This window comes from Setaria viridis, chromosome 5 (assembly GCF_005286985.2).
Source record: "Setaria viridis chromosome 5, Setaria_viridis_v4.0, whole genome shotgun sequence".
NCBI classification, from domain to species: Eukaryota; Viridiplantae; Streptophyta; class Magnoliopsida; order Poales; family Poaceae; genus Setaria; species Setaria viridis.
The window spans coordinates 43,878,575-43,890,189 of NC_048267.2; the positions used below are offsets into that span (position 1 = coordinate 43,878,575).

Consider the following 11,615-nt stretch of genomic DNA (forward strand, 5'->3'; position numbering starts at 1 on the left):
CATGTACATACTTGAGCATACATTAAGCTTTTGACAGCTGAAGCATATGGAACCGCTTTCATTTGATCGATCTCATATTGGTTCCTAGGACACTGAAATTTCTCAAATCTATTGCCCTTGACTATGAAAGTAGGCGTAGGCTTACTTGCATGCATACTATACTTCTTTAGAATCTTTTCTAAGTATGCCTTCTGCGATAATCCTATAACCCCCTTTCTTCCATCTCGATGAATTTCAATTCCTAAAATGAATGAAGCTTCACCAAGATCTTTCATATCAAAGTTCGAGGATAAGAACTTCTTCGTCTCGAATAACAGACTAACATCACTACTAGCAAGTAGGATATCATCCACATAAAGGATGAGGAAAATGAATTTACCACTCTTAAACTTTGCATAAATGCAATTGTCCTCCTTATTCTCATTGAGCCCAAACTTTCTTATTATCCCATCAAACTTCAAGTACCATTGTCTGGAGGCTTGTTTTAATCCATAAATGAATTTCTTCAGGTGGCATCCCATACGTTCTTTTCCTTCCACGACAAAATCTTTGGGTTGTGCCATGTAAATATTTTCTTCCAAATCTCCATTGAGAAAAGCCGTCTTTACATCCATCTGATGTAATTCTAAATCATAGTGCGCCACTAAAGCTATTATAATTCTAAAAGAATTCTTACATGAGGCTGGAGAAAAAATCTCATTATATTCTATTCCTTCTCTTTGCATGAAGCCTTTTGTTACAAGTCGTGCTTTATATCTTTTGACATTCCCTTTGGAGTCACATTTTGTTTTTTAGAACCATTTACAACCTACTGTCTTGACTCCTTTAGTAAATTCTTCTAAATCCCAGACTTTGTTGCTACTCATAGATCTCATTTCATCTTCCATGGCTTCAAGCTATTTCGATGAGTGAGCGCTTCTCATGGCTTCTTCAAATGAGGTGGGACCTCCCTCCATTTGAACTTCTTCACTGACATAGACTTCATGGTCATCAGGTTCCTCAACATTTGGCACATCCTCCATTTGGGGCTGTTGCAGCTCTTCCTCATGTGTGACAACAGGTTCTATAGGATCCTGAAGGACAGGTTCCTCATACTCATTTGTTGTTGTCATGAGAGAACTACAACAGGTGATGTAACTGCAGTGTTCTGCACTATCGGTGCAGCAACAACAGGTATCGAGAAAAAAGGTTTTCCTGAATCATCGGAGTGGGTACGTGTACCCGCTTCTCCTCAAGGCTAATTTCTCAGGGTACCGTGCTCCCCCTAATCATCTCATCCTCCAAAAAGACAGCGTGTCTCGTTTCTACAAACTTAGTATGTTTGTCAGGATAGTACAAACAATAACCTTTTGACTTATCTGGGTAGCTAATGAAATGACAACCGATTGCCTTAGAATCTATTTTCCAATATTTGGGTTAAACACTTTAGCCTCAGCTGGACAGCCCCACACACGCAAATAATTAAGTGAGGTCTCTCGTCCAATCCACAACACATACGGTGTTTTAGACAACAACTTACTGGGAACTCAATTAAGAATGTGAATTGCGGTTTTTAACGCCTCCATCCACAAACTAATCGGTAAAGTGGAGTAACTTATCATACTTCTCACCATATCCATTAAGGTACAGTTATGTCTTTCAGCTACTCCATTCTGCCGAGGCTCGCCCGGTGTAGAGTACTAGGCAACTATGCTATTTTCCTATAGAAACCTTGCAAAAGGTCCAGGAACTTGGCCATATGGGGTATGTCGACCGTAGTACTCCCCCCACGATCAGATCTTACTATCTTAATCTTTAAATTATGCTGATTTTCTACTTCAGCCTTAAATATCTTGAATTTATCCAATGCTTCTGAACATTCCTTAATTGAATAAATATAACCATAACGTGAATAATCATATGTGAATGTTATAAAAGAATCATAACCATCCACAGATGTCACAGGAAATGGACCACATATTTGTGTGAATTATTTCTAAAATTTCTGTGCTTTGTTTGGCGTCTTTCTTAAATTTTTTTAACAAACTTTCCCTTAATGCAATCGATGCATTGCTCTAAACCTGAAAATTCTAAAGGTGGAAGAATTCATTCCTTAATTAACCGTTCAATTCTCCCCCTCAAAATATGGCCTAAATGACAGTGCCATAATTTCGAAGATACATCATCAATTCTTTTCCGCTTATTGGTTACATTCATGGATGAGGAGGCATTCACATTGTCAACGCTTACAACATTCACATTCTCACAAAGTGATAACAAATAAAGCTTGTCTTGTCTAAAGGCAAGACCAACAAACTTATTATTAAACTTAATTTTATATTGTCCATCACCGAAATGACAACCAAAACCATCATTGTCCAAGCGCGATACACTTATTAAATTTCTACGCAAAGAGGGTACATAAAAAACATCTCTCAGATGAAGTACAAAGCCATTTGCTAATTCTAATGGGATTTGTCCAATGGCTTCGACTTCAGCTTTGACGCCATTTGCTACTTTAATGTTTCTTTCTCCTCTTTGCAGGATCCTCCTCGTATGGAAGCCCTGTAATGAATTTGCAACATGAACAGTTCCACCTGAATCAATCCACCAGGTAGATTTCGCATAACTTAAATACAAGTTCTCATCTTCGAATGTAATAAGGTCCATACCTCTCTTACACAGAAACTTTAAGAATTCTACACAATTCTTCCGATAGTGTCCTTTCTTCTTGCACCACTTGCAAGTGTCCTTATCCACTACCTCTTCATGGTTTGATCTTTGATGGTGATCATTTAGTGGAGCCTTTCCATGTGTCTTAGAAGAAAAGGTATTATTCCACTAAGGTTTTCCTTGTAGCTTAGAATTACTATTTTGATAATTTGTCTTCTTATTTTGGCTCAGGTAATTGATAGAATCATCATATGAGCCCTTAAGTCTTTTCCTCTTCCTGCACACACATGACAATCATCTTCTTAATGCCCCACTTTTCTGGCTGTGAGTTGTAATTAACAGCAAAAGCCTCAAACTCCTTGGGTAGGGAGGCAAAGATCAAATGGACTACGAACTCATCTTTGAGCTCCATGTCCATAGGCTTAAGCTTGGAAGCCATGTTGCTCATTCTCAATATGTGCTTCCTTATTCCACCACCAGTATACTTCATAGTAACAAGCCTCTTAATAAGAGTACTTGCATAAGCTTTTGAAGAGTTAGTAAAATGACTCTCCACCTTTCTCAGGTACTCCCTGATGGTGGTACACTCTGGGATTGCACCTTATTGCCTCCAAAATGGAGCTATTAATCACCATCATGCACTTTCTGTTTGACTCATGCTACTTCACACAATCAAGGTCGTACTGCATTCTAATTGGTGCATGATCACGCACCCGAGCGTTGAAATCATCTCCGCTCTCATTCTCAGCCCTCACAGGGTCCTCAGGAGCTATGGGATAGGGATCAGTCAGTGCTAGATCAATATCCGACAGCGCAAGCGCTATTTCAATCTTCTCTCACTATAAGCCGTAATTCTCTCCACTGAGAGGCTCTATAGACGAGATGTAACTCAAAGGATTGCCTCCAAATAAAATTCATAAAGATTTGAGTTAATTCAACATTGGTCAAATTAAAACATAAAACTTCTCATTATTAATTCCATATCACCGTTGAGTGGAAATATAATCAACAATGATAAAATAAAACTTACCAGTACAATAATTTTATCAACAACGTTGGTCAGTAGATAAAATTATCATACTCAGAAAAAGTACTTATTTTCTAATTAAATTTTCCCATTGGTTCCAATTTAATTAGAGAAATAGACTAAAAAACTTCATCTTAATGTATAAATTGGCAAAATAAAGCAAAAAAAATTCAACTTAACTTAAACTTAATACAGCGGAAGTTTAAACTTAATTTGTGAATTTTACTCACAGGAAAACTCCTTAAAACTAATTTTATTTGAGCCACTAATTCAATTTCCAGGAAAAATGCTAAAAACACTGGAAAAAAACAGGGGCTCAATCTTCTCTGCTCTTTCGGCCCGAGTGAGGAAGCAACCCAGCGCGCGCAGTCGAACAGCGGCCCAGCTTCCCCCGCTCCGGCCTGCTACTTCTCTTGCTGGCCCAAACAGCAATACGGCTCGGCCTATGACCGCCGGAGCGCGCGCGGTGCCTCCCAGGCCACAACCTAGGCCTGGGCCGGCAAAGCCACCTCCCGCCTATTCCAAATCCCGGCAAGTGATCTACACCGTCAGATCGAAATCGACAGCTGTCCAGCACTTTCGCGGGATCAAAACCCACGAGCCGCTCGGCACCGGCCAAACTCTAGTCATTCTGCTCCCTTCCTTCTCCTCTTTCAGTGCCGCCACACGAGCGAGTGCCGAGCGGCGGAGCCAAGCGGGGCAGGCGAGCGAGCGGCACTACGCCCGGCCCGAGGCTTCCCCTCGGCAGGCCCATCTGTGGTGCCACCGTAGCTCCTTCCGCTGGTGGGTGACCACGAGTGATGGCGCCGCTGCCGGTCCCCTCGCCGGCACGCGCGCTCGACCTAGGGTTAGCGCGTCGCCGTCGAGTGGTCCAGCGTCGGTGCCCTGGGTACCCGCCGCGCCTCTCCCTTCTTCTTCCTGGAGCGCAGAGTGGATCCGGTAAGGTTCTGTCCTTTTTCTCACGGATTCTTCCTCTTCTTAGGGTTAGGGTTTCTTCTTGCTACTGGCGGCAGTTGGTCCGAGATCCGGCGGTTGTCGCCTTGGGTCTTGCGGTGGAGCGCCGCCAGCGGTCGTCACTGGATCCAGCGGCAGCCGTTTTTAAAAAAAAATTGCTGAAATTTCTGATTCATCTCCTTCTAAATGTTTCGATTCAAAACCTCCTTTCCCCGACTAGATGTATACACTAGAACTGCTCTGATACCATTGATAGGGTCATAGGATCACAACTAGCGGATCAATAACTTAAACTTTAGATTAAAACATTGTCTAAGATTTACATCAGAGAAAACAAAAGGAGAGAACGAGAGGGAGAGTAGAGAGAGAGTAGAGATGTCAACCATCGGTCTTAGTGCTTGAGCTCGCCATGGAGATGACGGCGGCGGCGACGACGCGGCGAGTGCGGTGTAGCAGGAGGTGGCAGAGCTTCCCGTCGCTAACAGTGAATAGATTAGATCGGGTTTCTGTAGGTGGGCGAGTAGGGCACGGTAGCGACCTTGGGCGTTCGTGCCCCCAGCCCCCACCTCTCCTTTTATATGCGCTGCGCGACGGGGGTCCGCAATCATGGATTGGTTGCGCGTCTCCGATCAGGACACGAGATTGGATCCGACTCGATCGTTGGACCGAGTCGGAGTGAAGATCAAACTAACATATAGCAGTGCCGTTGATGAACGCATGCAATTGTGCGCGGCGACGAAGAGTTGTCAGTTGTGCAGTGGATATTATCGCCAGCTAATGGCACGGATTAAGTTGGGCAAAACCTTATCTGGTGGGCGAAAAGCGAGCAGCAATGATGCATCCGTAGCATAGCATTGTGGCCAGTGGCTCGTCAGTGAATGGCGACTTGCATTGCGCATCATGCATGTACGTATAGTCGTATTGTGCACGACCCAATTGCCCACGTTCTCATCACGAGATTATGCTACTACTCCAAGCATTGCTACAATAATGCACGGGAACCTGTGCAACGAAATCTGGGACGCTGTCGCATTTCCAATGCGTTTTTGCCGCCTGTTCAGACAGACGCGCGCGCGATAGGCAAGCATGGATGATGGATCTCAGGTCGGCCGGAACAGTCGTCGGTGCCCCGCGCGGCCGCGAAGAGGTAGCCTCCTCGTCAAGCTCCGGCAGGTCCCAGCCAGCGAGCATTTGACGTGAGAGTCACGCTCACAGCCTGACACGCTAACGTTACGACGACGACCTTATCTAGCTATCTACAGACTACAGGCGGCAGCAGGAAACTGTCCACGTACGTAATGAATCACGCCGCGTGATCACGGCGATTATCTTTTTCCCTCCATCGATCCCCATCTGATCTGCGTCGTAATCAACACGCGTGTGCACGCTAACCCCAAGTCAAACAAGCCGTCAAACGAGTCTGCTGTGTGTATGTTGCTTGGCAGTGACATGTCTGAGCTAGGAGCTAACATAACATAATCAAGTTTCTATATGGTTCGTGTCACCGTTCTGGATGGATGGGCAAAAAACCTTGAAAAATTGGATCGTAAGAATTTAATTATTGAATGTGGATTGTGCTATAACTTCTGTAAGTCTAGCACATATGTAATTTGGCATTGCTGATGAAATAGTTATAACTTTTGGCTTTTTAAATAAAAATACCTATTATGTTAAGGTGGGGAAGGAGCACTTGTTAGGCCAGTCTCACTGCACAGTTTCATTACATTGTTACAAAGACCGAGAATTTGATAACTAAGCCTGGTGGGTGTCATGGAAATGAAACTCCTCTCTCATCGATATCCTCGTAGTGAACTTGTCAAGTCAGCAAACATATTGACATGGCATGAAATTTAATACTAATAAAATTTCTATGGAACTCTATCAAGACTGGCCTTATGCATTTAAAATTGTTTAAAATTCATACCCTGCATGCTCTCACAATCTCACTACTCGTCACTTTTTCGAAAAAACAAATCTCACTACTCGTCTACTCTTAGGTTTTCTGAAATATATATAATCACTGCACGCACCTTTGGGAGTCCTTCTTTTTGTAATTAAATGTGCATTATTGCATACTTCGATGTGTAGCGAGGGCATACACTGATATGACATCCAAGTTCAGCGTGCATGCATGTCAGCATGTGTTAGCCATTCATGCGCATACTGTTGTTAATATGATCCTGATGATGATACGCATTTTCCCTGACCACAAAGCATGTGTTTTATCCGGCATTATTTCCTGATCCCGACGATCAGCGTGTGTCAAGCTCCAATTAGGTATGCAAAAAAAAGACTTCAATTATAGAACCTAAAGTATGGTTGCGGATTGGAGTAGTGGGGACATTATACATTTATGTATATAAAAAAATGGAAATGGTTATCATGATACTGTCCCCCAGCAGCAGACTGCTCGGTCCTTTTCCATTTCCATTCGGATCAGATATGATCCTCTCCTTCTGCTTGGACTTTGCAAAAGGAAACTACATGCAGCACTAGCATTGATCATGAAGTGGCCAACGTGTAAAGTGAACATTGCAAGGATAATGTGTCGCTTGCATTCTGTCTAGTTTATTTGATTCGGGATCAAGCATCGAGCCCCGATTGCACCGGTAATATAATTTCTCCCTTTTGAAAAAAAAAATCAAATCAAATCCCTTCACCTTGGTCTCAGAAAAAAGGAGGCGTCTGTCTCCAAAAACTTATAACTGATTTGTAATGCGCCTGTTATATATCTATGTTCAAAACCTAATAAAAATTTGAGATTCATATGGTCTAGACGTTTCTGAAGGGACTGTTGATAAAAAATAAAAGTAGTCAGGCATCATCTGTTATTTTGGACTCATCAACATCAACCAGTACAATGATAGAGAGAAAGAAAGAGATATGTACATACCCCGGCCCCCCACCTCCAGTTCCATCAAACAGTTGTTGTAACAGATTTACAAGATCATTAGCAGATCCATACACTTTTTATTTATTAGTAGTTAATTCCTGGCCGTGCAATTATTCAGTTGTTTAAGTATATACAGCGTGCGTCCACAGGCCTAATTGATACATTTCTTTGATTTTGATGGGGTTGGATTTCGGCTTCTGTTCCTTTAGATCTGTGTGCAGATGTATCTCCACCACGAACATTATCTATGATAAAGATGTGAGCTTTAATTTTCTAGCCTACTGCTGATATGATCTTGTATGAGTACTGCACCTACGTCTCATTCATACAGTAGCCTGCTCCAGCAGGCCAGTTGTTTGTCATCAGCATCATGCGAACCATCTCCCGGGCTGAATAACCACATGCTGCAGTCAGAAAACAGTTAATCGGATTAGAGATTCAGAGATAAACGCGCAGCTGCAGCAATAGTGGAAGAAGAAGAAGAAGAAGACCGCAGCGCTGATGGAGCGCGCGGCGACTTCCGTGAAGAATTGGAGAACTTGCACGGCGATGATCACCTTGATCTGCGTCCGGTTGTAGCAGGTGTAGGTGACGTGGATGAGGCCGTCGCCGCTAGCTGGTGATGACGGTCGGGTACGAGAACTCCATGCCCGTGGCGTCCTCGATCCAGCGTGAGGACGCCCTCCCTCCACGAGTCGCCGCCGTCGTCGGAGACGGCCACCAGCTTGAGCTGCCCCCTGGAGCGGGCGTTGTACGCGAGCACGAGACCACCGCCGCGCGTCCTGGTCCCGTCGATGCCCGAGTTGGGGTTGGGCAGGGCGGTGGGAGCGGCCAGGTGGCGCCGCCGTCCTTGGACTCGGCCGTGTAGACCCTGCCGAGGCCGGTGGAGGAGCGCATGAGCACGCGCAGGGTGCCGCTGGTGCTGGTGGCGTAGGGCGGTAGGGGTACGGCTGGATCACGCCCTTCACGTCGATCGGCTCGTGCCGCCGCCACGACCGCCCGTAGTCCCCCGTCACCTGCGAGAGAGAAATCACCCGATCGGATATTCGGATCACTCGGTCGTTCGCGCGCTACCGGCGGGGCCGGCGGCGGAGGCGAGGCCGGCAGCCCCCCGGCCGTCGTGGGGCGCTGCTGGTCGGTCAGGCTTCCCTCCATCGTGGGCCGAGATAGGGTTTATTGGGCTTTGTGTGGCTGAGCTCGGCAAGGCCGGCTTTTTGGTTTAATAAGGCCTTCGTGCATGGGCCGGGCACAAAAGAGAGTTCCCCACGAGTTCCACAGCTCTACTACACCGAGTCACCGACGAGCCGCACTGCAGTCGTCCGTCGCTCAACAGGAGTGGCTGCACGGTCACAAACACGTGCATGAGATGCATTGCTTTGTTGCTGACTTGCTGATAGACGAGAGACCGCAGTTCAAATCTGAATCATAAAAAGGTGGAAAAGGTCCAAATTGCTCCGGTGTAGCAGGCCGGACGTCGGCCGCGGCGGCGAGCACAGGCCGACGAGGAGCAAGATGAGCTTGAGGCAAAGCTGAACAAAGTTGACCACACCGACCGTCCTCAAGGTCTGTCATGTATTAGTAGTATATATGCACGGCAAATATGGATTTTGGATTTTTGGCGTTGTTTGGTCTGTAAGCTTCCAACAATATGGAAATCACGGCGTTACGTTGTTCAAATTCGAACACGATTGAGTACGCATGTTCTGCTCAAACTCTATCTCAGTCAGTCGCCGCGAAGGAAGTTTGGCTGTTCAACGATTGGGGACGAAACCACGGCGTTGTTCAGATTCGAACACGATTGAGCACAGCAAACCTGATTGCATGACAATACCGATAAAAGCGACAATGTCACCGCCGGCAATACGCCACAGGCAACTCCACACTAGCTAGCCATTGGGAAAAAGGAAACATGGGAAGAGACGAGCAGTGGTGTCGAGCAGAAGCTCCTCCAGGGCCCAGGCCCCAGTACGGTGCCGTGTAATCCGTATACCATATCCGTTTAGTTCCAAGTTCCAACAAACACAGCCGGACGTCCACCAGTTTTGTTGGTCAGAAACAACAACCCCTCGCGGCGGCCTGGCGTCATGCCGTCATAGCCCACGAGGAACCGGCCCCACCACCTCACGAGCAGCCCGCCGTCTACGCGGCAGCACCACGCCACGCGACCATGCCCCGCCGGCCGACGTGTCCTCCGCCCGCCTCCCGCTCGTCCCTATCCCATGCATCCCCACCCCGCGCGGCGCCACCTCGGGACGCGCAGTTCACGCACCCACTGCGCGCCGCGTTTGGCCTCACCCGCCCGTGGCCGTGCCCTTCCAAGCAGCCGAAGCTCCCCCGCTATATAACGGCGGCGGCATCGTGCACTGCTCTGGCGTCACTCGATCATCCACAAAGCACAAGCTGTCACAAACTCGAAACCACACTTAGCTATCAGTGATGATAAGAAAGTACGGTGGTGCCATGGCTCGTCTTCTTGGCGCTTGCTGCATCCTGCTCGCCGTCGTCATGCTCGTGGCCGCGGCGCCGTCCGCGCGCGCCGACGACGAGCCGAACGGGAGCGGGGCGCGCATCCGGCAGCCGAGCGGCGAGTGGCGCGGGAGGAAGGTGGGGGCGAGGACGGAGGTGCGGGACGTGGAGGGGGACGAGGAGGTGCAGGAGCTCGGCCGGTTCTCCGTCGCCGAGTACAACCGGCGGCGCGTCGGCGGCGGCGGCAGGCTCGAGTTCGCCAGGGTGGTCGCGGCGCAGCGGCAGGTGGTGTCGGGGCTCAAGTACTACCTCCGCGTCGCCGCGGAGGAGGAGGGTGGCGCGGAGAACGCCGGCAGCGGCGAGGGCGAGCGCGTGTTCGACGCCGTCGTCGTCGTCAAGCCCTGGCTCGAGTCGCGCACCCTGCTCAGGTTCGCGCCGGCTGCCCCGAAGTAGGTGTGGCGGCACCGATCGAGAGTGTGTGCGTCTGTGACTTTGGCCGGTCTGCTTTCTCGCAGACTTTGGTGAGCGAATAAAAGTCTTGTTTTTGTAAGGGTAGCAGAGAGTGAAGACCACAATAACTTTGCGCTGCCGTAGATGGTCTGAATCTGAAGGCTATTGTACAGAGAGATGAGAGTGACAATAAAATGCTGTTCTGAATCAGAATTGTATCTATGTGTGCTCATTGATCCAAATCAGTGATGACCTGAGGCCATTTGCCTACACAACTTTGTGCTAGCTTGGAACCCATGGATCAACATTGCCACCGTCTTACTGCAGAACCAGATCTAGCTGTGCCTCGGCAAGCAAAGGTCACGCGGCGGCCATCGTGCACGTTTGTACTGTCTGCTTAAGAAGTCAGCTGGTTTTGATGAGTCACGATCCACACAGCAAGAATGGATAGCTGCATCACGTTTGCATTGCCATGTTTCCACCTTTTTCGATGCGACGTGGAGTCTTTTGTTTACCAAGGTTGTCGTAAATCACGGGCTATAGAATTTAACGGAGTGTTAAAAAAAAAGCTCTAGGTGCTATAACGCAGCTATAGCCTTTACCACGTCTTTTGTTTACCAAGGTTGTCGTAAATCGCGGGCTATAGAATTTAGCGGAGTGTAAAAAAAAAAAGCTCTAGGTGCTATAACGCAGCTATAACCTTTAGTGGTATGAAAAAATCAGCAAAATTTAGACTTTAGTGGTATGAAAAAATCAGCAAAATTTAGACGTAAACGTTATCGATTTCGTGAATTCCAGCTCATATTTCCTAAGTACATGCAGGCATGAAAACGTAAACAAATAAATCGCAATTCACAAGATAAGTCATATATTCATAATTTACAACTATAGCGGCGGCTATTAAATTTAGCGAGGCTATTTCATGATATATAAGCATTAACGGTAATATTTGCAATATCGTGGCGGTACCTATCTTAAAAAGTTATAGCGGACTATTTGCAACATTGTTGCTTACCCGAAAGGCGGCTCAGTTAAACCGTACACGCATGTAAATACTCTCTTTGTAAGCAATAAACAAAACCCATCATCAGTGTGGGGGAAAAAAAGGCGGCCATACGTTTTGTCAACATGTTTTTGTTCCGCTTGCGGCTTACCAGAAACGCTTCGCCTGCT

The 11,615-nt window shown here is 46.9% G+C and overlaps 1 protein-coding gene and 1 pseudogene across 1 annotated transcript; one reads left to right on the forward strand and one right to left on the reverse strand.

The window, feature by feature from the left end:
- Positions 1-2,266: 2,266 nt before the first annotated feature.
- On the reverse strand, positions 2,267-5,986 carry LOC117858642 (uncharacterized; annotated as a pseudogene).
- A 3,605-nt stretch (positions 5,987-9,591) lies between these two features.
- Positions 9,592-10,655, forward strand: LOC117855542 (cysteine proteinase inhibitor 4). Its single transcript, XM_034737923.2, has one exon. It carries the CDS (start codon positions 9,963-9,965, stop codon positions 10,443-10,445), a length of 483 nt encoding a protein of 160 aa, XP_034593814.1. The 5' UTR covers positions 9,592-9,962; the 3' UTR covers positions 10,446-10,655.
- The last annotated feature ends 960 nt before the right edge of the window (positions 10,656-11,615 follow it).

Coding starts and splice junctions, on each gene's coding strand:
- LOC117855542 (XM_034737923.2), top strand. CDS start 9,963: ATGATAAGAAAGTACGGTGGTGCCATGGCTCGTCTTCTTGGCGCTTGC.